Genomic DNA, 26,788 nt, shown 5'->3' with positions numbered 1-26,788 from the left:
GCCGAGCCCCTTCTCGCCTCCTCCCTTCCAATTATCCCGGCAGCTTCCTCCACTCGGGCGGCTGTGAAATCGTTCTAATCTGGCACATCTCCGCAGCCGCCTGGTCCCCAAATTGGGGGGATGGAGGCCGGATTAGTGTACCGGGTGTCCCCCCCAACCTTCTGTGAGGAAATTGTGTAGACTTTGCATTAAGGCTTCTTGGGAGCTCTCCCCTCCCCAGCTTGCGGCAGGGGTGCCTCTCTCCCTGGTTCCCAAAGTCGCCCACCCTGGGAGACGGTGACCCATCTGTGTGCCACCCTCACAGAGCCTGCGGGGACAGATCGTGGATTTCTGAAGCCAAATAGGTATTTGCTATGGAAGCTCCCCGACCCCGGAGCGCCTCCCAGAATTGCCCCCAAAACGAAATTAGAACTTGGAGGGGGGCTGGAAGCAAGGGAGGTCCCTTAAGGGACAGCCAGGTGAGTCCAGAGGCAGCGACCAACAGCATCTTGTCGCCAGCGCCTGGGCTGTTCAGTTATAAGCAGGACAGTTCTGCTGCCCAGGCCAGGGCTGTGAATACTGGGAATTGACCAGCCTTTTCTGGCCGCCCCCCGCCCCCCGCAAAATGGATCAGTCTCGACCACTTAGGGTATGGAACTGACCAGAGGGGCCACATCTCGCCCCCCATTGGCCTCTCTAAGAGGCTAGCAGACCTACATCCTGGGGGACAGAGCCGCTGGTCCCACAGACTCCAAGACTCCATCAGCCTCTTGCCCTCTCCCTCCCGTTCTCAGAAGCACCAGATCCTCCCAGGTGTGTCTTCCTTCCCCATAGAGTGACAGGAATGGGGGCACAGAGCATCTGGGTAGCTGTGGCAGCCAACCTGACTCCTCTCTCCATCCTTCCAGAACCCTCTCTCAGCTTTATGACGGTGTTTCCCCTGACCTCTGAACTGCCGCAGCTCCAAATGTGGGGAATTCGGAGACCCCCTGTTGGGAGTCTTGGGGCTCAAACACAACTGGAGTCAAGGGGTGTGCTCAGTGTCTCCTCCCCATCCTCACCCTGTGCCTCTCTCCTTCCTCCCCTCCCTTCTCCAGTGTCCACGCCACTTGGCCAAGGCCGGGTCAATCAGCTCGGTGGGGTCTTCATCAACGGGCGACCCCTGCCTAACCACATCCGCCACAAGATAGTAGAGATGGCCCACCACGGCATCCGGCCCTGTGTCATCTCCCGCCAGCTACGTGTCTCCCACGGCTGTGTCTCCAAGATTCTCTGCCGCTACCAGGAGACGGGGTCCATCCGGCCTGGGGCCATTGGCGGCAGCAAGCCCAGAGTGAGTGTCTTTGCTGCAGAGCTCGAAGTCGGCCTTCTCAGGGTTGGGGGATCCTGGCTGTGGCCCCTCTCACTACCCTGTGTCATCCAGTACCACTGGGCTGTCTATATGCTCCCTGTGGAAAGTACAAGAGGAGAGTGTCCTCACCCATAGATGTTCTCCTAATTATTTAGATTTCTAGGGGCTAGAGTAGCTGAGTTTCCAGGTTGTCCAGGACTCTGAAGCCAATGAGTCATCCCTGGGCTGTTGCTACATCTGTTCTGAGCCCCCAGCATCATCCCAGACCAGGGAAAGTCTTCCCTGTCTTGCCTGAAATAGTGAGGGAGGGAGTCCCAAGAGTCCTAACTAGGTCCTATCTTATTACCTGTCACTACCCTATGCACCCAGCTGCCTTCCTGGGAGCCAGGAATTAACCAGGTTTTATGAAAGAGTAAAGCCAATCTCGAAGGGGGTGGTGGGGGGGACATGGGAACCAGAGCCACCAGCCTGGCCCGGGGCTCTTGGGAGTTTGATATTAAAAGTGTCTCCCTCCCCCTACCCCATCTTTCCACTCCTGCTCTCCCACCTCCACCTCTGAAGCAGGTGGCGACTCCGGATGTAGAGAAAAAGATCGAGGAATACAAGAGGGAAAACCCAGGCATGTTCAGCTGGGAGATCCGAGACAGGCTGCTGAAGGACGGACACTGTGACCGCAGCACCGTGCCCTCAGGTGAGAAGGCAGCTGAGCCGGCCAACGCAGCAGAGTCTGGCTGGGACTTGGGGCTCCGGCTGTGCCGCTGTGCGGGGTGGGGGGCTGGAGGCCCGAGGGGACCGGAGGGGATGAAGAATGGGGAGCTCCAAGGAAAGTCGGGAGGAAAGGGAGCAGGAGTGTCAGGAGAGTTAGGGCAAAGGAGGGAATCAAAACCGAAAGGAAGATGGAGGGAGGGAAGAAGGAAAGAGAAGAGAGAAAGTTAAGAAAGAGGAGAAAGAGTGGAGAAAGGAGGGAGAGAAGGAAGGAGGGACAGAAGGAGCAAAAAGTTATCTGATAAGGCTGAGTGATAACCGGAGCTCCCTTGGTGCATTCTCAGAAAAGTGGCCCTAGAGAGATGGGTGCGTCCTAGGAGGGTTGATCTCCGTGACCCCCCTGGATCCCTTTCCCCAAGTCATTATTTTTTCTGTTAGTGGCACCAGCCAGCAGTGGGTCCCAAATGTGGAGGCCTATGAGACAGAAAGCGGCCTGGGGTGGACGTGCACGTGTGCACGTGTGCATGGGCCTCCTGGCGTACGGGGCGGGGAGGCACACCTGGGTGTAGAGGGGACAGCCACAGGGGCTGGAGGGCCTCTGGAAAGGTGTGGGTGTGGGTGCATCTAGGGGAGGTGACGGTGTAAGGCACAAGTGTGTGCATGGAGGAGTATAGGAATGCTGCTGTCAGAGTGCCCCAGGTGAGTCGGCCTCCCTAGTGAGGACTGTACCTGGATGTAAATGCTTAAATGGGGCGGGGGGGGGGGGGTGTCAGTGTGCTGGGGGGGAGGGACTGCGTGGCTCTCTTCCCCGGGCCCAGGTGGCCGGGCTCCGCTGCCCCAACAACTTATACTTGCTCTTTTGCCTTTGAATTTCTGAGGTTTAGTGAGTTCGATTAGCCGCGTGCTCAGAATCAAGTTCGGGAAGAAAGAGGAGGAGGACGAAGCGGACAAGAAGGAGGAGGACGGCGAGAAGAAAGCCAAGCACAGCATCGATGGCATCCTGGGCGACAAAGGTAGGGAACCTCCGGTGGCGGGGGAGGGCGCCACTGCCGAGCTATGCATCCCCGCGGGAGCGCGCGGGCCGGTGGTTCGCTTCCGCCGTCCAAGGCTGGCGGTGGCACTTTTGCAGGGGGTGGGGGGACTCGTAGTGCTCCCCCCACCGCCCCCGGGGGGGCAGCCAGGAACCCCTCCGGGTTTGCGATAGAGCGCCTCCTCCGTGCGCCCCGGAACCCGGGGCAGAGCTTGCCGAGCCGGGGCGCAGACAGCCTCCACGTCCCGGGGGAGCCGGTTGCAGGTTGGTGCACTGCGCGCCGCTGAGTGCGCAAGCCCTTCGCGCAGGGTCTGGCTGAGCCGTCAGGGGCGTGTGTCCTGCGGGGCTGGAGTCTTGGCTGGTCCCGGTGTGGATCTATTATTTATAGGACACTTGGACAAGGGGCGGGGGGGCGAGGAAGGAGGAGCCGGCCCGCGGCTCCCTAAATGAATTTGTTAACCAGACCCGCACACGCTCTCTAAACGGTCCCTTGAAACCCTGCCTGACAGTTGACTGACCGCTGCAATCAATAAAAATTAGCAAGGGCCGCGTGGGCCGCCGCCTCACCCTCAGCCCCGGGTTGCCAGGGCTCGAGCGGAGATGGTACCGAGTGGGTGCAGTCGGGCGCACCAGTCAGGCACTTGCCTCTGGCGGGGCCAGCAGTTGAGGCCAAGTTCCCAGAGGCCCGGGATGGGAGGATCTCGGGCGGGGAGAAAGATTCCGACTGTACCCACACTCGGCCCACTTCTAGCGGCTGCCAGGCTGCTGGAGGCCGAGCCTTGCGCCCCGTTTCTCTCCTGGTCTGCTAGGGAAGGCATTTATCTTTCATGCGCCTGCACGCCCGCCCGCCCGCCCTGGAAAGGGGAACCTGCTTTTGTTTATTGACGGGGGAAGTTTCGGGAGAAGGGAGTCTTCCTCATTACCCCCTCCCCTAGTAGTTCTCTTTGAGACTTGGTGAATGTGTCCTAACTTAGTTGGGGGGGGGGGAGAAAAATAGAAATTGAAGGCCCAGAGTCACAAAGAGGGGCTGGGAAAAAGAAGCGAGCCCACAAACGGGCTGGCCTGCGGGGAGGCAGCAGGCAGACAGGAGGGACAGCGGTCACGCAAACCTGCACGGCGGTAGCTTTGGAAAAAGTGAGGGAGTGCCCGAGACCTGGAAACTTGTTAGCACATTTTGCTTGAATTTCTTTCCAGAGGTTTCTCGAGATACCCCACTCCTGGCCTCCCGTGAACCCCAGGCCCGGGTCCCTCTGCAGTTGTCTGTACTCTCTCCCAACCTTGAAGATGAACTTCACAGACAAAGCCCGCTTCCAAAGACAACACCCGGGGAGGCCCAGCCCCCACAGGCCCGGTGGAGGGGGAAGGTGGGAGGAGGGGCAGGGGCAGACCCTTTGAGAGCGGCCTAGAGCTGGGGAAGGGGCGGGCTATTGACATTCAGGGCCCCGAGTGGAGCCCGGTCCCGCCGGGGACAAAAGGGAGAGGGAAGAAAGGGAGCGAACGGTGCCTGGCACCCCGCTGTGCCGGGGCTGTCGCCGAGCCTCGGGTCTGCAGGGGGAAGCGCCGGTGCAGCTTGGGAGCCCCCGGCTGGGCCGAGGCAGCCAGAGCCCTGGGACCCCTGTGTGTGCGTGTGGGGGGGGGCCCACTCCTTACTTCAGTTCGTTTCAGAAAGGGACTTGGTTGGACTTGGTGGGGCACTTTGAACTTGAAATGATCTTTGCCGGTGAAATACCACACAGCAGACAGGGTTTCTGAGAAGTCTCCGGGAGAGGCAGGAGGAGGTTTGGTTTTATTTGGAGAGATTTTAGGGGTGTGTGTGTGTGTGCGTCTTCTGAGAAAGAAGGAGAAACGAGGAAGAGGCTAGAAAGTGCATTTTGGGGATCCCTTGGGCCCCAGGGAGTTCGGGTGCTTCTGGCGTTGGTCAGGGCTTGCGAAACCGGCTCACGGGCCACTTCGCTGCAGAGAGGATTTCCCTGCAGCAGAACCAGGAAGCTCCAAATCTCCAAGGGTTTGTGAGGAGCCTGGCGGTTCCAGATGGGGAGGCAGAGAGCACAGGAGTCTGGAGAAGAGCTGCAGAGACGAAATGGAATCCGTGGGTCTGGGATCCACAGAGCCTAGCAGTTTGGGGGTGACAGTGGGCACGTCCGGCGCTGAGACTGTGAGCTGGATGGCTGTGTAAGCGTATGTGACTCTCCGGGTGGCTGTTTGCCCAAGGGCCTTGGGATCACTGTGCCGTGGGTCGCATTCTGTGCGAGTGGGGTCCTGTGTGGGTGTGCAGGGGCACCCTACGTGCGTGTGAACGGGCAGGACAGTAGGGATGAGAGAGGGTTGCCTGTCCCTCTGGGGACAAATCATGTCAGCCCCCTGAATCCCAGGGCCAGGAGGCGGGCATCCCAGTGAACCACCCAGCTGGAACCTCTCCTCTCTCTCCCTGGGCCCCAGCCATCAGTTTCATGGCCAAGTTAAAGGTGAAAAGACCTCCTAACCTCCACCCAAGTCGGCCAGGTGGGGCGAGGCAGAGATGCCTCCAAGGACAGAGCGGGGGACGGGGCGGGGAGGGGGGTGCACACCCACAAACTTTGTTTTGGTTTCTTGCTCTCCACAAATGCTTTCTCCCGGGGGTTGCCCCTCTCATGGCGGGGAGCCTTCGAAGAAGGGGTTTAAGAGCTCTCCTCTTTAAGCGCTAAAGAGAGATCCCTCCCTGAGTCCGTTTTTCCCTATCGTCCGCTTGGCATTTAATAATGTTAAGACTTATTAGAGCTGGTAATGAAAACTGGGGCTGCTGAATAGGAAACTGTGTTGCAGAAGGGTGTTATAGCTCCCAGGCATGGTAAGAAACTATTTATCCCCAATCAGTCCTCACTCTCAGAGTTTGAAGCACAAACGTTAAGTTGAAGGGTTTTAAAGCAGATTAAATTGAGCTTTTATTTCTGTGCACTTTCATCTCTGAACAGCTCACTCCTGCTCCCCTTGGGCTGATATTCATGAGGCTGTTCATATTTTTTTTTCTCTTATCCTTGTTAAGACTGAGTTATTAGGATTGTTGGTTGTGAGAATTTCAGACCACGGCGGATAGGGGCTCCAGCCGTGCTCTGCTCACCTGGAGAGGGAAATGGACAGTTCCTTGCCCTCATCCACTTGGACTCTCTTCTCCTCACCCCTTCTCCGAGGATCAAGGGAGAGACAGGCCAGAGACCCAACCGGGAAAGGATTTGAGGAGGGATAGGAGAGAGAAAGATTTTCCTAGCTGGAGCTCAGGGAGTCTCTGGTGGGAGATTTGATAGGGGGTTGCAAAAAGTCAAACCATTCCTCTGTGGGAGCTACGGGAGTGTAAAAAAAAATAAGCAAAAAAAAAAAAAAAAGGCAATAACAACAGCAATCAACAATAAGGACACCAAAGCCTCCTGCATCTGACAATGTGCAAACTTACGCTGAAACGGACCACATCGGGGTTCCACCTGGGTCTCTAGGGTACAACACCTACGTGAGGTCACAATTAACATGAAATAGGGAGGGGGGCCGCAAGATTTAAAAGGAGAGGAAGATCGTGCATTTCCTCTATGGGGAGGGAAAAAGTGCCCCGTTGTCCAAGTCTGAGAATTTGCCGACTTCCCTGGTATGAAAGATCCTCTGAGGTGGGGGCCGAAGGTGGGGTGTGTGTGTGTGTCTGTGTGTGTGTGTGTGTGTTTCTTTGCATTTTTCCTGAATTTGTCTTTAAAGCGGCAAACTTACAGGTGTGGAGTGGGAGAAGATGGAGAAGGCTCGGAAAGGAGGGGAGAGCCCGAAGTGTCGGTTTTAGACACTTGTAAAAGGAGGTGGGAAACAATTTAATTTGGCAGCGCCGCTAGCTGCTAATGCGGTTTTCGGTGGTTTGCTACACTGGAGGAAGCTGTTTTGATTGTGTGTACAAGGACCTGCCAAATTTAATTAGGCTCCGGGGGAGCGCATGAATAGGGGAAGGGGGGCACCGGCTCCCCTCAGCCCACACCGTTTTTTTTTTCCCCCGGCTTCACACCTGGAAGGGGCATTGTTTACCGGATAGGCGAGAGCGGCAGAGGGAAGGGGAGGAGGCGCAGCGAGAGAGGGGCCTGGGAAGAGGGAGCGAGGGAGGGGACGAAGATAGTCCATTTATCAAGAAACAATCTGCATTGATTTAAACCAACAAGTTCCCTCCTCTGTAAATGTGTGTTTAGAGAAAGGTAATTGACACTCCACCAAATCAAAGGATTACCCCGGGTTGGCAATCTAATCAAACAGAGTCCAGGCGGGATTTGAGGCTGTTCAGAGTAGGATCAGCTTCGCATAATGGGGGCTCGGAGGAAGATGGGAGGGTGTCAGGCAATTCCCCGGCTTTAGGCTGCGCTCAGTGGTGGATGTGCAGGGAGACCAGAGGGGGAGAGAGAGGGAGGGGGCGAGGGCCCCGCCGCGCCCGGGTGGTGGGGGGATGGGGGCGAGCCCACACTGGGCCGACAAGGCTCCCCCTTTCTTCCCTCCGTGCCCCCCCAACCGAAGAAGAGAGAGGGGAAGGAGGGAGAGAACAACAATGAGATAAGTATTACAAAGGCAAACACTGGCGCTCGCTCGCTCGCTCGCAGCCCCGGAACCCGCGGTAAATAAACAAAGTCGGCAAACTGTTTGCCAGATAAACTCGTGCCTAAATCGAGTGTGACGGGCAAGGAGAGTAGAGACAGAAGGAGATAAGGTTGGAGGGGGAATGAACGAACATAATCTAATAGAAGACATTTAGCAAACAAACTTGAAACAAGGGAGAACAGGCGAGCGGAGGCTAATTATCCGCCCCGGAGAGCGAGGGAAGCCTTTGGAGGGCTGGGGGTGCGGTAGGGGGGCCCAGGAGCCGCCCAAGAGCTGCGTGTCCTCGGAGCAGGCGGGGAGGGGTGGGGGGTGCCTTTGGGACTCCACGGGAGACCGGGACAGGGTGCCCAGGGCGTGCAGGGGAAGGGCTCGGCTCCCCAGATCGCGCGCTTGCGGCGCAGCTCCGGTCTCCAGAACGCGTTTCCAAACGGGGTGGGGGTCCCCCCCCCCCCCCCGCCGCGAAGGCATGCGGGTTTTATGTTCACCTCCGGGCACGCACCGCCACACACCGGCTGTTTCGAGGCGTTTGTACCTAAAAGACTCGTGTGCGCGGCACAGCCGTGAAAGGAATTAGATATTTACCAGTTTGAAATAAGCCTGGCTAAGAAGAAGAGAGGAGAGAGAGAGAGAGGAGAGAGGGACGTTGAAAAGATGAGGCTGGGGGAAGACTTCAAACGAATTCATCATTTGGAATGGTGGAGGGGAGATTTACCAGACAGTATTGGGAAGTTATTTAGATATTAATAACACATTTTCCTGAGGCGCGACCACGGCAGCCATCTGCGCTGTTCTCCGAGCTATTTGGCTGGGTGAAATATGGGCGTCTCAAATGTTGGGAAGAGATAAGGCAATCAGGCTAACCCTGGTCCTAAGACGGCATCGCTCCGTTAAACCCGGATTAACCTCCCCCCACCCCCACCGCCCCCTCCCCTTTCACAGCTTTCCAAATTTTTCAGTGGAATTTACATGGAAGGATTTAAAAGCACATATAACAGTAGCCTTAAAGCAGTAAGGTGATTATTTGGGCTTTTTTTTTTTTTTTAAAGAAAATGATAGTTGTCACACACTACATTTTATATACGTAATATTATATAAAAACGTATATGTTTTTACATAGGGAGAGAGGGCTGAGCAAAGGAGATTTCCTTCCAGGTTGCCTCTCTTTGGAGTTCCCCGTTGCCATCATCCCGCAAAGTTGATGAGGGCTTCCTTCCTAATGGGCACCTATAGAAATAGGAAGCGTGCAGGAGCCCCGGCTCTGGCCCCTGGCGGCTCACCTAAAGCCAGACAGGGCTCGCACCACAGAGGAGACTCCGAAGTGCCCGGTGAGGGGGGGCACGGAAGAGAAACCCCAAGGGGGAGATGCTCCAGGGGCTCTGGTCCTTGAAGGCCATGACTGAGATGGGGGGGGCACATTCCAGGAATTCCAGAAAAATAGCTCCTCTCCCTTTCCCCACCCCAGACTAATGAGGTAATTAGGAAACCCAGTTGGGGATGGGGATAAGAGGGGATTGGAAGGTTGGGCTGTCCCCCTCGGTTTTGGCTGTCCTACGCCTTCCTTCTTTTCCCCCCCCTCCCCCCAACTCTGGCTGAAAGAGGAAAAGGTGGAAGTGGGGTCAGCGCTTTCTGACCTGCTCTGGAGCGATTGGCCCCGGCTGGGGTCGGGCAGGGGGAGGGAGGGAACTTGCCTTCCCAAATCGAATCAAGGCAGAACGGTGACCTAAGGGGGAAACTTCGCCATTAGTAGATAGATCTCTCCAAAACTTCAAACAAAGTGGGGTGGGGGTGGGGGTGGGGTGGGGGGAAGGGAGCGGGGAAGCAGGGTAGGCAGAGGCCAGGCAGGGAAGGAGTCCGCAGAGAGCACAGAGGGGACCGGGAGCCCTCGAAGGGGAGGGGCGTGGAGGAGGAAGAGAAAGGGTCGAGGGCAAAGGGGAGGTGGGGGCCAAAGGAAGGGGTGTAGGGAAGGGGATGCCGGAGGGGGGTCGGCTGCACTTGGAGCTTCAGCCCCCGGGGAGAAGAAAGGCTTCCCGGCTGCAGCTTCGGTAGGGATGAGGGGAAGTGGTGTGAGCTCCAAGTCGTGCTGCGAGGAAGCCCCCAGGGCATTCCAGGGCGCCTGGGGCACCCGTGCCTGGCCCTGTGTGGGGCAGCAGAGTGAGGGTGGGTTTCCAGCAAGCTCGCTGCTGAGGAAGGATCCATCTGGTTGCCCTGAGCCTGCGGGTCAGCCAACGGTGCAAGATTTGGTGGCTGGGCCCTGGCTGTGCGCTGGGCCTGAGCCCAGCCGGAGACCGAGGGATGGCCACACCGGGAAGGGGCCGCAGAACCACAGGGGTGGCATGAGAGAGAGTCAGCAAGGAGGAGGACAGCAACGGGGCGGGGTGCGGGGGAGAGAACACCGTCCGCTAGAAAACTGGAGAGTGAGGGACAGGAGCGCGGGCCAGGAGAACCTGCCCAGAGCGTGTGAGGACGCTGAGAAATGCGGAGGGGCCGAGGGAGGCGCCGAGAAAGACAAAGGGACGCAGAGTCACCGACGGGCTGGCCTGGGACGGGCCGCTGAGGAGAAGCGGCGGGACCTGGAGACAGCCCGCGGGAGAGCGCGGCGGAGAGGGCGAGCGCGCAGAGCCGGCGGCGGCGGGAGGCGGGCGAGCCGCTGTCGTCCTTTTGATCCTCCGCGGCTTCCCCTTATCAGAAGCGCTTTCGGTGACACTGGCACAAAGGCAGTTCATCATATTACAGCGCGGCCCGGCGGCTCGCTGCGATCCCGCCGCTTAATTAGAGGCGAGCGAGTCGGGCCGGCGGAGCGGGAGGGAGGCCGACCCCGAGGCGGGGGCCTGGGCTCCGCGCTCCGACCCCGGGCGCTCGGAAGGGGCCGGCCCGAGGGCCCAGCCCGGTCGGGCCTGGGATCGGAGGGTGGAGGGGGGCGGCAGGGACCCCTTATTCGGAGCGCCGCTAAATAAACAGGCCTGTGGGGGTTTCAGTGCTGGAGAGCAGGCCACTGCCTTCCGGGTTTTGGCAGCAACCCCTCCAAGTTCGAAGCTTTGGGAAGGGATGGGGTGCAGGCCAGCGTCCCCATTCCCTGGCTTCCCACGCTGCAGAATGGAGGGTGAGTAAAGGTGAGGGTACAAGCCTGGAGAGGCGAGGGTTTGCGCTGCTCTGGGCCCACTTCACACCCACAGGTTCCCTCCTCCTGAGGCATGCCCCGTCTCCATCTGAAGCCAGCTGCGCTAGGCAGGGGGAATGGGGAGGGGCAGAGTGCCGGGTGGTGGGCCTGGGAAGGAAGGATTCTAGTGTCCATCCCCCCCCCCAACTCTGGGTCTCCGTTTTTCTCCCACGAAAGCCAGGGACCTGGACTGAATCAATGATTCTTGTCCTTTGGGGGAGACCTTAAACCCCTTGGAGAACTGGATAAAACCGGAGAAACTGGCCAATCACACAAATTCATACAGCCAGAATTTTGCCGACAGTATAAAAGGGTCTCTGGGCCTCTAGAGGCCACATCCCATTAGGAACCTCACATATGCGAGTTTCCTGGTGACTTTCCTATCCTCCTGGGAGCAGCTCATTCTGGGAGCAGGACCCCAAGAGCTCAGGATGAGGAGAGGGAATGGGGGGGCATGCACTTTGAGGCCGAAAGCCTGCCCCCTATCTGGCCCTTGCTGCTTCCACTCTTTCCAAAACAGAGGCAGCAGAGCACCCCCATCCCCATTCATTTGTTGGAAGGGTCCTTTTTGAGGATGAAATAAGGACAAATGCTGTGCTGCCCTTTCGTCTGTCCCACCAAAAAAAAAAAAAAAGAGGAATAAAGAAAAAAAATTGTTTCCGAGGGTGAATTTCTTCAGTCTGTAGGATTTTGTTGTGCACCTACTATGTGCCAGGCATTGTGTTAAATGCCCAGAAGTACCTGAGACATCAAGAAGGTCCCTGCCCTCAGAGGGTTTGAGCCGGGTGGTTGAGACAGAAAATAAACCAGCCTCCGATGAACAGACCTGCCTCAGTGCATGTGTTTCTGTGTTTCTGTGAGTGTTTAGCTGCCCTCTTGCCCGGGCTGCCGGTGTGTCCCGGTGTTTGTGAGTGCTGCCTCGGTCTGTCCGTGAGGGTCTGCGTGGGGCGCGCAGCGGCAGGATACATTGGGGGGGGCAGAGCTGGATTTGGCAGGCGGCCCCCGCCCTGCATCCGGAGTCACAGGCACCCGACAGGGCCTGAAAGCGCCCTGGGTTCGAGTTGAGAGGAAGAGGATGGAGTGGCCGCTGGACTCCCGAGCCTCTCCCCTTCACGCTGCTCTTTGTCTGCCGCTGCACAAGATCAAACAGACCCTAGGACGGGACAGAAAAAGGGGTGGGGCGTAGGCCCAAGAAGAAGCTTGGAAGACTCCACCCTGAACTTTTCTGGGGTCTTTTCCATGGGGCCCAGAGCCAGTAGAGCCCCAGTTGAGGTGGTGGCTGCCATTCCGCAGGTCCCTCCCCAGGTCGCCAGCCTCTATGGAGTAACAGGTGGAGAGGGGCCACTCCTGGTTTGAATTACAGTTGTGGGTTTCCAGGCGACTGGGGAAGGTGGAAACAAGGCAACATTCAGGGAAGCTTTGTGGGGTGTCCTGTGTTTGGGTGATGCGTTGTGTACACTTTTGCGTGGAGATTGTGTGTCTGGGATCAAGCCCTTGGGTTCCCTGGAAACTTGTCCTACAGTCCACACCGGATTTATCTGGGTTGCTCAAGAATCAGAATCAGAGGTCGTCTCCAGAGCAACAACTTTGGGGTTGGTAGAGGTCAGGGGGAGCGCTAGGGAATCTTCTAGGATTCTCTCATTCCCAGTGGAAGCCTGCAAAAGAGCTTCTATCTCCGGGACTCATAACCACAGAACCAACTCCCACTGCTGGTCCAGCGGCAGAAGGAGGAACCTGGAACTTTCCAGACTGATTTTGCATGAACCCCTCCCACCCCCTGTCCACCCCCTGTCCACCCCCTCCCCCCCCCCAAGCTCCTCATCCTTGCCATTTCTTTCTCCTTACCTGGACTTCTTGAGCTCAGATGCACTCCTCAGAGAATCAAAAGTCCGGTAGGAAAAAAGAAATTCCAATGTATGTGTGTGCGAGAAAGGGCGCAGCTAGGAGATGCCCCTCTGCTTTCATCTACTGCTTTTTGCCCCCTGTGGCCGGGTCTAGACCCCTTCCTCTGTCATGGTCCCTCTGGCTGCCTGCACGCGCCCGCCCTCTCCCATCGTTGGTAATGGGGGAAGATTCTGAATTATCGCGCTCGCATTTCTGAGATTTATTGGAGGTGCTGGGAGTGAACCCTACGCAAAGAGGCTCTGGAACTTCCTTTAATAAATAGGGGGAGGGGGAACTTTCCTCCCTGGGGAGTCGAATGGTGCTCAGGGTAGGATTCCCCCTTGGACGGTGGGTACAGGTGACACCTTGACCTGTGGCCCGTGCTGGTGGCTCAGAGCTGCCTTTGCACGTTCGCCTCCTCCTGCTAAAAACAAACAAACAAAAACACCTTTTCTCCTCCGGGCTGCGTGGTAGGTAGGCGTGCAATGCAGGGAGCGCATCTTCTGCCCCAGAGCCGCACCTCGGTGGCTCCCGGGGCCCGGGCCTCAGTTTCCCCATCTGATCAGTGGGGTGACAGCCCCGCCGCGGCCACCTCCTGGGGCAGGAGGAAACAGGGGCCGGGAAAGCTTCCTTGGAAACTGGTCAGCGGGTCGGAGGAGGCGGGGAGGGAGTCTCCCGGAGTTTCCCCTCCCCGGGCTGCACCCCCCTCCCTGGGCGCAGTCCCGGCTCGCGCCTCAATGGCCACTTTAGAAATACAAACAACTTTAGAAATAAAGTAACCAAACCCCCGAAAGGGGCTTTGAAGGGGCGAATGCCTGGTGGCGCTTTACTATGGTGTGGGCCGAGGCCCGGCCTAATCCCGCTTTCATTTTCACCGACGGCCGCGGGGGAAGCGCTCCCGGCCTCCCGGCCCCTCAGGAGGCTGATTAGGCCACAAAGAGCCCCCATTATCCCAAGAAGAAAACCGGGGGCGGCGCGGGGCGCAGGGGGGGGTCGGGGGGAGCGGGCCGCCCGCGCCCGGGCTATTGACTTAGTGGATGAAGTCAAGAGCGGGCACGCTGGGGGCTCCGGGGGGAGGGGAGGGGTGGGGATGGGGAGGGGAGGGGATGGGGAGGAGGAGGAGGGGGGTGGAGGGGATGGGGAGGACGAGAGGGGATGGGGAGGGAGGGAGGGGAGGTGACAGGCAGGGGGAGGAGAGGGAGGGGTGGGGGGTGGGGAGCGGCAGGGGGAGGGGCGTGGAGGGGCGCCCTGTGCTGGAAGGGGCGGGGAGACGGAACAAAACAGGACGCACAAAACCCCACAACAAAACCCACAAAAACCCACAACAAAACCCGGGCTGCAGGGCGAGGGAAGCTGGCGGCAGAGGGCTCCGGGTGCGGGGCCGAGAGGGCGTCGGTGGCCTTCTTGGGGTGGAGTGGGGGCATGTGCGGGGTCTGGGTCGCTGGGCACCTGGCGGTGGCCTGGGCACCAGGCTCTGGCTCCCAGGCAGCCCCTTCCTCCTCTGTGAACCTGGGGAGCAGGTGGGTCCCCGAGCAGGGACGTCTAGTGGGCAGAGGCCACTGCCCAGGGATGCTCTGGAAGAGGTGCCTGAGTTGGGGCTGCTGCGGGGAGGAGGGGGATGAAGGAGAAAGACAAGCCCTCTGCATAGCCTGAAAGACCTGGGTGACTTTCAGTAAAGTGCCTCCAGCTACAAAAACAGGTGCCCGGATGCTCCCGCCCCGCAAAGTGCCTTGGGAAGAGCGGGTGATGTAATTACATAAACTGGAGGGGAAATTAGGAGGCTGGGTAAAGGGTACTCTCTGGTCCCTTCCACCTTGTCCTCTCCGCCAAGGCTGCTCCTCTGTACTTGAGAAATAATAAGGGCTATAAATCTATAAGTAATCACCACATTTGGGCTGGGCTGGGCTGGGCTGGAGGCAGGTGCTGAGCCAGGCGCCTGTGAATGGCATCCCTCGGATCCAAGAGAAAGGAGTGGGCCCTGCGGGGCGGCACCTCATTCAACAGAAGGCCAGTGGAGGAAGGCAGAAACAAAACAGAGCCAGTTCTTGGGACCCAGCAGCCACGGTTGGATGTGTGGAGGGTCATTCCTCCCCTGGGGAGCTCTGTCCCCCCTGGCTTTGCTGGGCAGGGTGGGGACAGTCAGGGTGAGCCCTATCTGGCGACTGCAGGAGGTGACAGAGACTTCCTCCAGGTGTAGAGGAGGCAGGACAGGGTATGAGACGCAGTCCCCCAGTCACATCCCCTCCCCAAATGTAGCTGCACACCCCACCCCATTCCTCCATTCCCCCATTCCCTTGAAATAGGGTTCGATCTAGGCACTAACTAGAAAGACTTGGAAGTGCTTTGGAGGCACCTTGGCTCTTCCTGCAGGCAGAGGCCCTGGGGGGTCCTACTCCTGGGGCCCAGGTGGTGGGCTCCTCCAGGCTGAGTTAAGAAGTTAGGACTTGTTCCAAGCACGGTCGGGGAGCTAAGGAAGGGACTTCAGTGATGGACAGTGCCCAGAGAAGGTCCTGGATGGATGGAGGCTGTGGGGAGGGCAACTAGGAGTTAGTGTTGTGAGGGGAGCAGGAGAGAGGTACAGGGGAAGGGGAGGGCAGAGGATGTTTGGGAGAGGTTGGAGGAGAGGGAGGAGCTGGAAGGGGGCACTGTTCCAAGACCCCCTGACCAGATGTCATGGGTTGCTGAGCCTGTGGCCGGCTCCTAGGACACTTGGAGTCACCTTGGCATTAGCAGACTCCAGACCGAGCTCCCGATGGGTGAGGCCTTAGAGCTCATCTGGTCATTTTACAGATGGAAAAGCTGAGGTCCAGAGAGTGTGGTATGAGTGAGCCCAAGGGGGAGGGGAGTAACTCTGGTTTGCTGCACCTATAGAAGAGCAAAATAAGGGGCGCCTGGGTGGCTCAGTAGGTTAAGGGTCTGCCTTCAGCTCAGGTCAGGATCCCAGGGACCTGCATCGGGCTCCTTGCTCAGCTTCTCCCTCTCCCTCTGCCTGCCGCTCCCCATGCTTATGCACTCGCTGGAGCTCGCTCTCTCACTTTCAAATAAATAAAATTTTAAAAAGAAGAAGAAGAGCACAATAAGCTGGTTGAAGTCTAGCTTCCAGGAGCTCAGAAGGCGCGGGGTGAGGGCATGGGAAATCTGGCACTTTTATCCATCCCTGCGCTCTGTCACCCTTCTTCTCGTGAGGCATGCTCCTTTTTCTTTTTTAAGTTCCATTTCACAGAGGGGGGAAACTGAGGCTCAGAGACATTCACTCAAGGAAGTAGGGAGAAGGAGATTTTCTCTTAGTAGCTTCTCTAAGACCCTGAGACCTTTGCCCTCAGAGGCCTGAAGGGCACAAGTCCAGCTGCTCTTCATGTGCCGTCTGCCTCCGCGCCCCCCCCCCGCTGCCCCCATCCTTCAGGAACCCTAGATCCACAACCTGGACGGGTGGGGACGGGCTGGGAGGGACTGTGGCTCCAGCCAACACCCGCTGCTACCACCCACACTCCCAGCACCAGGAGCACCTGCTGGGATCTTGAGACTTGACGGATGTCACAGACTTGGCCATCTTCTAGGGAGAGTCCTGGGAGCAAGCAAGGAAAGATCAAGGCCAGAGGGAAAGAAAGGGCTGGATGGGGTTAGGGGTGAGCTTCAGACCCCGTGTGGATGGTCCCCACGGAGAGACCGGGCTTTGGTGCTAACTGCTGCGTACCCCTGAACGAGCCACTGAATTTCTCTAGTCCTTGCCCCTCTGAACAGTGGCAAGGCCCGATCCGTCTAGTGGTTTTCAAAGTGAGTTCCACGGAGCCTTGGGTTTCCGAGCAGGAGCTTCTGGGCTGATGTAGCAGGAGAGGATCCTTGGGGCTCTGATCCTCTCTGGAAGGGGAGGAAGTCAAAACCCAGCCTGTTCCCCGTTGTCGGAGGGAACTCTGGTGAGGCAGGGCTTTGTCCCAGGGAGGAGCAGGGACTAGTCCAGCGGAGGCTCCTCTGGAGGAGGGGGAGGGCAAGAGGAGCTCTGTTACGCCTGGAATCAGAGCCCGGGGCTGTGGTTATTGGTCTTCAGAGATAAGCTGATATTGCTTATCTGGTGACAAATGATTCCCCTCCTCCTCTATTCCCTTCATTAGGGAACTTTCTCTCCTGGCTAGGAGGTCTCTTTGGGAGAACAGGCATGGCTGGTCTCCAGACACTGGGGTCTACCTTTCGAGTCCTTACCCAGCTTGCTGTGTAACTGAGGTGGGGGGGGGCAGTTACCCTCTCTGTGCTTCACCAGGGGGTACTGGTGGTGCAGCTGGATTGCAGTGCCATCCTGGCATGGTCCTGGAAGGAGGATTCAATGCAGATCCTTCCATAGACGGAAAGATCCATGAGCCAGGGTGGCCGAAGGGTGTGCCCCAGAGTCATCCTGGTGCTTCTGCAAAGCGTGCACACGTGGGCACTTTCTTGATGTGGGACATGGGAAGGGAGCAGCTTTTTGGGTGAGCGGTCCTGGTCCTTCTGATGGCCACCCCAGTTGAGAGTCACTGGTCCACTGCAACACCCTGTTTTACAGATGGAGAAACTGAGGCCCAGAGAGAGGAAGAAACTTGCTCCTCGTTGCACAGAAAGTGGGAACAGTCAGAACAGGGAGCGGGTCTCCAGAGTGTTAAAGCAGGCGCCATGAAGGGACCATTCTTCCCAAGTCGCTGGGTCCCTCGCCTTTTATTATTGTCACCTACCCCTGCTGAAGGTCTGACCGGCAAGGGCAGGATCAAGGGGGCTGTCAGGGCAAGACCCTTGCCTGTCCTGCTGTGCCAGACTCCTGCCCACAACATCACCATGGGCACAGCCTCGCAGACACTCCCTTTCATCTGGGCTCTGGGCCCCAGCCCCTACATCCAAAGGCAGCCGTGGCAACACAAACAGCACCGGACTCATGATCAGTCCCCGCTGCGGGTCCCCTGGGCACACTGCTCACCTCTCTGAGCCTTGGCGTGTGTTATCACCCATCCACTGCAGATACAAACCACAAGAAGAGCACAGGAGTTGAAACACAGGAAAGGTGGCTGGCACCTAGGGAACGCGTGATCTAAAGGAGATGAAGGGCCTAAAAGCGGTCTGTATGGAACAGAGGACCCGTAGAGGTTTCTAAGATCAGAATTTCCCAAGTCACAGGCACCTGGGTGGCTCAGTCAGTTAAGCCTTTAGCTCGGGTCCTGGGATCGGGCCGCAGGTCGGGAGTCTGCTTCTCCCTCTCCCTCTGACCCTGCTCGTGTTCTCTCTTGCTCACTCTCTCACAAGTAAATACATAAAATCTTTATCAAAAAAAACAAAAACAAAAAACAAAAAAAACCAAGTCAAATGCAGATTGTTTTATCAGGGGCTCTAAAATAAGCGTATTTTCTCATAAAGATTTTCATAGAAGCCATTTGTACTTGTGAAATTTCAAATTATAAAAAAAAAAGTAGATTAAAAAATAAAAAAAAGGAGACTCTTTCTCCTTCCCCAGAGATGAGCATGTAGAGTTGGTCTGGCTTCATGTATCTAGATCTGTATCTGTAGCTATGCATCCCGCCGTGCATCTAGGTATAGGCGGGGACAGTTAAAATTAAAGTGGCATCGTAGCGACTGCCGCTGGGACTGTAGAGGCTTCCGGGGTAGCGGTGAGACCCTAGAGTTAAATCCCGGTTGCAGCTATGTGTAGGTACACGTGCATTTCCCTCCGTGGGGGGATCCTTAACTTTCTTGGGTCTCCAGGGCTCAGGGCCCCCAAAAGGTTAAGCATCTCGAAGTAGGAGATTTGCAGGTGTTTGGCCTCTTTGAGGAGGGGCAGCAGAAGCTCCCACTCCCCCCACTCCCCCCCACGGCCCCTCCTCCTTCCCCTTGTGCACCTGCCTGGGCTTCCGGCCTCCTCTGCTTCAAAGCAGCAGGCTGGGCTTTACCTGCCTCACCTCCAAAGGGGAAGTGGCATTTCAGGCACTTAATTAGACCCAGGACAAGAATAGAGGCTGGCTGTCTGGTCAGGCCAGGGGGATTGTTGGGGGATTAACACCCAGGTAAACCCATCAAGGCTCACGGGCCCCTTGGCGGGAGGCAGACAGAGAATCCCAGGCCCCAAAGTGGAGAAAGGCTGGGCCAACAGCTGGGAATCACATTCCCAAGGTGGGTGTGTGACCCTTGGTGCAGGGATGGGAGGAGAAGAGGCCCCTTCCAGCTGCAGCCTCCACCATCATTCTTCCTCCCCTCCCTCCCTAGTGCCCCAGGAAGGCGGGGCTAGGCCTATCATTTTATTCTCATAGCAACAACTTCCTGAGCACCTACTGTGTGCCAGGCACTGTTCTAGGGGCCAGAAGTGCAGCCTGGAAATGCACAAGGCCCTGGGCTCGTGGAGCTGATGCCCCGGCCGGGGGTGAGGGGTGGGCAGGGAGACAGTGAGCAGGTACAGGGATCAGGGAATACAGAGGCTGGACAAGGATTTGTAACCCGGAGTCACCATAGAAAGTGGCCCCCTGGGGAAGTGATGGGTTATCACGGAGCCCCGCCCCAAGGAGGTGATATATGAGCTGAGATCTGGGTGGTAGGGCAGTGGCAGCCATTCACTAACATCTACTGCTCAGGAGCATAGCCCCGTGACAGCTGACTGAGTGCCAAGCATTGGGTTAAGCATTTTCACGAATCCATGAACTCCTCCCAAGGGCTGGATTTACAGATACAGAAACTGAGGCACAAGGAAGTGCCTAGGCCCTCTGAGCACAGACGGGCGGGTATGTCTCATTGGAAGCCTGTGTTCTCAACCTGCCCACCTCCTGCTACGGGTCCAGGAGCAGTGCCAGGTGCTCTATCCACTTCCTGTCACCAGACTCTCCACCCCCACCCCAGCCCTGCCCCACAGGGATCTAGTATCCCAATTTTGCAGATGAAAGCAGAATTCAGAGAGGTTTGCTCAGTCCCCCCAGAGTCACACCGTCAAGTAGCACAACCAGGCACTGAATCCAGGCACTGCAAACTCTTCCTGCCAGGACACAGCAGCTCTTTGGCAGGCCTCTGACTCTGGGATGCCCTGCTCAGATTCACAAGGTCTCGTGTTCCTGGGAAGTGGCCTCCCTACGTCTGGAGCAAAGGGCTTGTCATTAACCAAAGATTCAGCAGGAGGGCTTGCTGGTGTGTTTTCTTTCATGACTTGCGGTGGGGATTATGAGCTGAGGAATCCCAGTTGGCCTGCCTTGGGAGTGTGTTGGAAGGTAGACCTTGGGGCTCTGTTGAGGGAGTGTTCTTGTGTGTATTTTGTCCTTGCCCCTGTACTGGGTACGCGTGGCTGCTGATGGACCATAGATTGGAAGTCAGGAAGGAAGAGAGTGGGTCCTGGTTAGATTGGGTGGGGGGCTTTGTTGTCACTTGTTGATGCATGTGGGTATGTTCCTGTGACGTGAAGTGTGACAGCTGGGTGTGAACATGCTCAGGGGTGTGTGGGGCATGTGTCCCTTGGTGCCGTGGGGTGGATGGCCCCCGGGGCTGTCACTGGAGAGTCAGGAGTATGTGTGCTCGTGGGGCTGCCTCCGGTGGGCCATGCACCGGTGCGGGTCAGCGTGCTTGCCTGCGCTCTAAATGCATCTGCCCCCGCTTTGCTGATATGAAACCACTGAGGCCCAGGGGAGTCGAGTCGAGTCTGCCAGAAGTCACCAGCCAGTAAGTGGCTGAGCCAGGAAGGGAACCCAGGGCGGGGTCTACCTTCCGAGTCCAGCCTCTTTCCCCTGCTCCCCAGGAAAGGTTTAAGTGACAACAAAAGGTTTCAAACGCCAGGGTGAGCCTGCAGACGGACAGACCCTGCTGGTCACATGCGCGTCCCCCTCCTCGTTCTGGTGTCTCAGCCTCTGCCTCTTCCCCAGGGCCCCCAGCCCAGCCCTGTTGCTCCGGGGCCTTTCTTTCTTGGGATTGCAAATACGTCAAAGATTAACACTGCAGCTGGCTGCAGCCCTGAACAATGGTGAGATCTAGGAAGTGAAGAAGTAGCCAGAGAGGCACGACAGCCCCGTCCAGAGAGGCGGTTCACAGGGTCTGGCCGCTTGACTCGGAGTGACCCCCCGGCCCACCCCAGCTCCATGCTCCCAGCTGGAAAGGGAAGACAGAGTCTGCAAAGAAACTCTCCCTGGAGACAACACTTCTCACAAAAGTGCACTGCGCTGGACCAGAGGGTGGGGGAAACAGAGGGAGGCGGTGCCCCCTCCCCGGGAGAAATAGCCCACAAGTAGTAGAGAGAGAGAGAGAGAGAGAGAATGGAGCAGGAAGGGGGACTGGCTGGAATTGCACCCAGACACTGTGACCCAGCCCGAGATGGGTCGCCTCCAACTCCATGCTGAACGCAGACAACAAAACAAAACAAGGAAAACCAACATTGCACAGGGATGCGGTGGCTTTTTCCTTCACCCACGTCCTCCGGGGGAGCGGCAAGGGAGAAATGGGTTGCCCTGTTCCCCGGCTACCAGACGGCCTTGGGTGGGCTGCTTGCAAAGCTGCAATAACTAGAGATGAAGAGATCATGCTCCCGGTCAGCTGGGGCTGCAGCTCTGGGAAGCCCCCTCGGGACCGTGGACGATGCACCGTGTGAGGGGCACATCCCCCCCGCCCCCCCCCCCCCCCCCCCCGTAAGCCCTGGAGTCCCGCCAATACCACAGGTCTTGCTAATCCCATTTTATAGAGCAGGCGACTCTTGGGCCCAGAGTTCCCAAGATCAGGACCAGAGAAAGAGGCGGAAGGAGTTTGAGCTGGGCCTCTCCTGCTCTGGGTCCAGGACTCAGGTCACCCCTCCTGGGTGGCTCAGGAGGGGCCGGTCAAGGGGGAGGGCTCATCTTGCTTTGAACATCCCTACCGAGCCCCGAGCTCCTAGGCCAGAAGTGCCTATGTGTCTCCCTTTATTTTTGGCAGAATTTTTATTATTTAATTTTGACTGTTATTTCCTCCGGAGCTGCTCGGGTTTCTGCAAGCTCCTTTCCAGTTCATCTCTCGGCAAAAAAATAAATACTCTTTTAAACAAAGACGACCTACTCCCTTCCTGCGGCCAGAAGCTGGTCTCCCTGGATTCCAGTTTCCACGGTCAGAAACAAGGGCTGCGGCCGGTCCCAGCCCAGGCCTGGGAAGCTTAGAAATGCAGGTGGCGCGTCCCCTCCGCAGATGAAGCCACTTAATTACCACGCAATCAATATGCAAACAAGTGCCAAACTGGGTTTGAATCAAATTTCTCATTGGGGACCCAGTGGGGGAGGAGAGTCCAGCAGAAGGGGGGGCCGGCAGGGGTGGGCTGGCAGGGAAGGGGGCTGCAGGATGAGAGATGGGCTTCGGCTGGGACCCAGGCACCCGAGGGCCGCTCAGAGGCCCCCGGAGCCCCCCAGTGTCTGGCGTGGGGCCCGGCTCCCATTGAGGGGAGCCAGGGTCCGTGGCCCAAGGCTGCTGTCGGCGGGAGGGTTTCCAGACCTGTCAGCTGAAGTCTGGCGGTCTCCACTAATTCATTTGACTCGGAAATCTCAAATTGACCAGGTTCCCCCTCCCCTCTTTAAAACAAACTCATTAAACTTGTCAACACTCATTAGGCCTGTAAAACATTGAACTAGAGCCACTGGGGATTCTTGCAGAGGGTGTGTGTGTGTGTGTGTGTGTGTGTGTGTGTGTGTGTGTGTGTCTGGGAGCATGCACTGCAAAGCTGAACCAGGCCCTGGGAGACCCACCTCTGAGGCTTGGCCGGGGCAGAAGTCCCGATTCCTTCATTCATCTACTTCCTTCCTCCGGCATCTGCCTTTCATCGGAGGTGGAACAGGGTGGGGGTGGAGGGACACTTCCAGAGTCAGCCTCCAGGTGGAATCTGCCCTTTCCCTCCTGCCCCTCTGACGTGGGCCGGTCCCGTGTCCCCTGTGCCTCAGTCTCCCCGTCCCGTAACATGGGGATCTTTAATTGGACCCGCCTCTCTGGGCAGCTGGGAAAATAATGTGTGTAAAGCGCCGGTACCGATGCCTGGCACATTCTTAAGAGCCACGGCCACTGCTAGCGGTTCCTGTTGGCGGCGTTGGTAATATTTTTAGCGATTACTATTAATAATACCTTCCGATGTGAGAGGCAGCTCGGTTGGGAACTCTGACATTTGCAGTTGCTAAGATTCGGGTCTGGACCTCAGCTTCCCGCTTTGGGACTCTGGGTCAGGGTTCATTTCTCTGAGGCTCAGTCTCCCCCAAGGAAGAGGAGTAAAGGGCAGCCCGGGTGGCTCAGCGGTTTAGCGTCGCCTTCGGCCCAGGGCCTGATCCTGGAGACCCAGGATCGAGTCCTGCGTCGGGCTCCCTGCATGGAGCCTGCTTCTCCGTCTGCCTGTGTCTCTGCCTCTCTCTCTCTCTGTGTGTGTCTCTCATGAATAAATAAATAAATAAATAAATAAATAAATAAATAAATAAAAATAAGGAAGATGAGTAAAACGTGTGTCAGGACATGGGCTTGGGCTGAGAACGGACGTCACACGTAGGGAACCAGAGCCCGAGAGGCCTCCAGCACTGTAGGAATGTGAGCAGATACCCTATACCCTGCCTTCCTTGTCCGCCCCCCCCTCCCCGCCCAGTTCAAGCAGCATGGGATGCGGGGGACATGTCTAGAGCTCACTCCTTTGGTGAGGACCATGCGAGTACTTTCTTACAACCCCAAGCAAAGCTGGGGGCAGGTCAGCTTCCAGGAGAGGATGCCAGCCGCCACCCCCCCCTCTGCCCTTACACCTGAGGGTGGAGGTCCCCATGGCCTCAGAGGCAGAAGGAAAAAACCGCACCCACCCTGCCCTCAATTAAAAAAAAAAAAAGTCTACTTTATATAAAAAAAAAAACACGCAATGGGAATGCAACCAGGTGACCCCAGATCTAAAACAGAAGCTGGAGGGCGGGCTCCTGCGGCCGCTCATAAGACACACTTTGCTTCTAAGAAATTCCTTCTCCGCGGCTCCCTACAGCTGTGAACTGAGCCTTCCGCACCTCTGCCAAGGGGACCCGGCTCGGGCAGGCCCAGAGACCCTCGGCGGCCGGAGGCCGGCTCCCCGATGAATAGCGGTTTTGTCTGGGCTCCCATTTAGGATTTGTGGCTGCAGTTGCGATGTGTTCTTTTTGCCTTTAAAGTGGGGTGTCTCCAGGCTTTCTCTGTTTCTCTCCTCCATTCACCTTCTTATTGAGAATGCCTCCTTAAAAAAAAAAAAAAAAAAGGGAAAAAAAAGAAGAAAAAAAAAAAAAAACACGCCGGCCTTCTGCTACTTTTCTTCTCTCCCTGAAAATGAGAACATCAGCTATTGAAGTGGATTGATGAACTCTTCCCAAAAGTTTATTAAGGGAGAGTTAGACAAAAGCCCCAAGGCCCGCAGGCAACTGAGCAGTCAGTATATATACTGGGTCCTTTTGTCCCTCCAGGGCCGACGCATGAATACCTCTCAATGGCCCTCTTTAGAGTGACAAGATCAAGCCAGACAAGGGCTTGTTAAAAGGGACTTCGAGCTGTTTCTCTGTCCCCAGCCCGAAGCTCCGTCCCCCACTCCTCCTGCATTAATGTACATCTGCAGCCAGAATAATCGGCTGGAATTCTGTGGGTTTTGTGTGGGTTTTTCTTTTTTTCCCTAAATACACCCTTCCTCCTCCTCCTCCTCCTCCTCCTCCTTGCCCCTCCCCCCCAGCCCTGCCCGCCCCCTGGCCCAGCGGCCCTCCAGCCATATGTTGTGAGCGCAGCCTGCTGTGTCTTTGAGGGACCCCGGGGTGGGTATTTCTGGAGAAGAGCAGAGAATGGGGTTCTCAAGCCCCCCCTCCACCTTCATCGGCTCTGGCCGTCTGTCCTTGTGGTAAGAAGCACCCTTCCCGGATACTCGCCATGTCCCCCCCTGGGCTAGAGCATGACCTTTTTTTTCTCTTTTTAAGATTTTATTTATTTATTCATGAGAGACACTGAGAGAGAGGCAGAGACAGGCAGAGGGAGAAGCAGGTTCCCCGTGGGGAGCCTGTTGCAGGACTCGATCCCAGGACCCCGGGATCACGCCCTGAACCAAAAGCAGATGCTCAACCACTGAGCCCCCCAGGCGCCCCTGGAGGAGGACTTGACTTTACGTGTGTCCTGGCTCACGTGGGCTTTTACAGCAACGTAGCTGTTTTTTCCCAAGTTACAATAGAGCAGTGGGTGGGACGGGCTGGTCTTTCTCAGGATGAGTTGGGGGGGACCACGGGCCTGCTGACTCTTGAGCCCTCCCCCCAGCCCCATATTTCAGAACAGGTTGAGACCAAAACCCTACATCAGCCCCAGTTATCCATCCCGTGGCTCAAGGACTGACTGGCTGGAGCCCAGGGGGCTCAGGGGGAATCTGGGTCCCCCCAGACGGAGGTTGTCCCAGAGAGGCCGGGACCCCAGCGTGCCAGGCGGGCGAGGCTGAGAGCCATCTGATGGGGATGTTGGGACATGAAGTGTCCCTGGGAGAGTCCTTTCCTGTCCATCACGGCCGAAGGAGAAGACTGCGGCTCCAATAAGCCCTGGTCCCTCTAACTGGGATGGGGAGTGCGTGTGAATATGCACGTGTGTGCACTGAGATTCGCTGTCCTAGTGAGGCTGGCTCTCTGCTCCTATGCGCGTGCCAGATTCGAATGTCCTTGGAGGGCTTTCTACGCAGTGCCTGCACCATGGGGAAGGCAGACTGGTGCCCGCTAAGTGCTCCCTAAATCTAGAACTTTCCTGAGACACATGAGCTGTTGGAGGGAGGAAGGACAGCCAGGCCTCTGTGAGGGTTGAGGTCTACCCTCTCCCTCACCTCCCTTTCCCCTGCCTCTCCTCCTTCTCCCCCGACCCCACACCTGTCTTAATTTGGGTTCCAAGGGAGCATCCCTAGTGATCATGGTTAGAGTCGGGGGCACCATGTACCTTCACCTCCTGAACAGCTCGCCTCCTAGCAGAGCCCGGGAAGGTGCGTGCACCCATCCTCCGCCGTGGTTTTTCCCTGGGGACAGGGATGGAGAGAAAGGGAAGGGGGCTTAGGCAGTTTTCTGGTGGCCTGGTATCGGTCCCCCTATCAACATCCTTCCCCCGTGGGGCGACCTACTGTCCCAGCCTGCCTGGGCCTGTCCTGGTTTTAGCGCTTACAGTCCCATGTCCCCGGAGACCCTCGGTCCTGGGCAAACTGGGTGGTTGGTCATCCTGTTCTCCGGCATGCAGGGACGGGCCCTGTAGGCTCAGCTCTTTCACCACCCAGGGGGCATCTCAGCCTCATGCCAGCTCTGTGATGGGGTGGGTGGGCAGGGAGAGGGCCGCAGAAGGACCTTGAAGAGCACGGGGTGCCCGGTGCTAGGAGGCATTCCCTCGGAGAAGCCTGTTGGGCATCTGTACTTTGTGCTGGGTTAGGGGGGGTGTCCTCTGTGGCTGGAGCTTGGGGGAGTCTGTCAGGGGAAGGAGCTTGGCCCTTTGCTTTGGACTAACCAAGTTCCGGGCCTGCATCTGCCACTTGCTGGCCGGCTGGTGTCTGCAGACTCATCCTCGGGCCTGGGACACAGAAGTGACATGGTCCAAATCTCGGGCCTGGGACACGGAAGTGACACCATCCAAATCCAGATCTGCTCGCAACAACATGTGCCTCCAGCACGTGCTACATTCCTCCCTTCGTTTCTACTCTGCTTATCCCCCAGACCCCCTTATTTTCTTCTGGCTTAAGGACAGAATTAGAGGGAAGGAAACGGGAAATCCAGATGCGGAATCTATCCAGAGAGACTGAAGGGGGGCGGGGAGGGAGGGAGGCCCCGCGGGGCAGGGAGGTTGTTTGGGGCAGGGGTGGGGGGGGTGGGGGTGAGTGTGGAGCATGGGGTGGGGGGAGCAGTGGGGCAGGGGTGCATGAGGCTCGGGGAGGGGAGGCGGGGAGGTTAAGAATCATCCTTATGTAAGAAATCTGCCTCTCCTCCCTCCCCGCAGATAAGAGTTGCCATTTCATGGATGATTCAAGTCGAACTTCCCCCAAGGAAGGGCTGTGACCCCTGACCCCTGTAACCCGCATTTAGCACGTTCAAAAGCCCCTACTAGCCCCAGAGAGTTGACCTGAGCTGGGACCAAGGCAACCGGGCAGGCAGGGCTATAAACAAGCCGGGCTCCTTAGGCTCAG

General features: G+C 57.4%; 1 protein-coding gene across 1 annotated transcript in view; it reads left to right on the top strand.

Annotated features, from left to right (window-relative positions):
* PAX7 (paired box 7) overlaps positions 1-26,788 on the top strand; it is a 100,540-nt gene that overhangs the window by 1,702 nt on the left and 72,050 nt on the right. The window contains exons 2-4 of the mRNA XM_049099387.1: positions 1,077-1,312; positions 1,892-2,021; positions 2,920-3,048. Coding sequence (XP_048955344.1) covers positions 1,077-1,312; positions 1,892-2,021; positions 2,920-3,048 — 495 coding nt within the window. The remainder of the gene's footprint in view (positions 1-1,076; positions 1,313-1,891; positions 2,022-2,919; positions 3,049-26,788) is intronic.

This window comes from Canis lupus, chromosome 2 (assembly GCF_003254725.2).
Source record: "Canis lupus dingo isolate Sandy chromosome 2, ASM325472v2, whole genome shotgun sequence".
In the NCBI taxonomy this organism is placed as follows: Eukaryota; Metazoa; Chordata; class Mammalia; order Carnivora; family Canidae; genus Canis; species Canis lupus.
The sequence above is the reverse complement of the archived record's forward strand: the minus strand, read 5'-3'. Positions and strand labels throughout refer to the sequence as shown.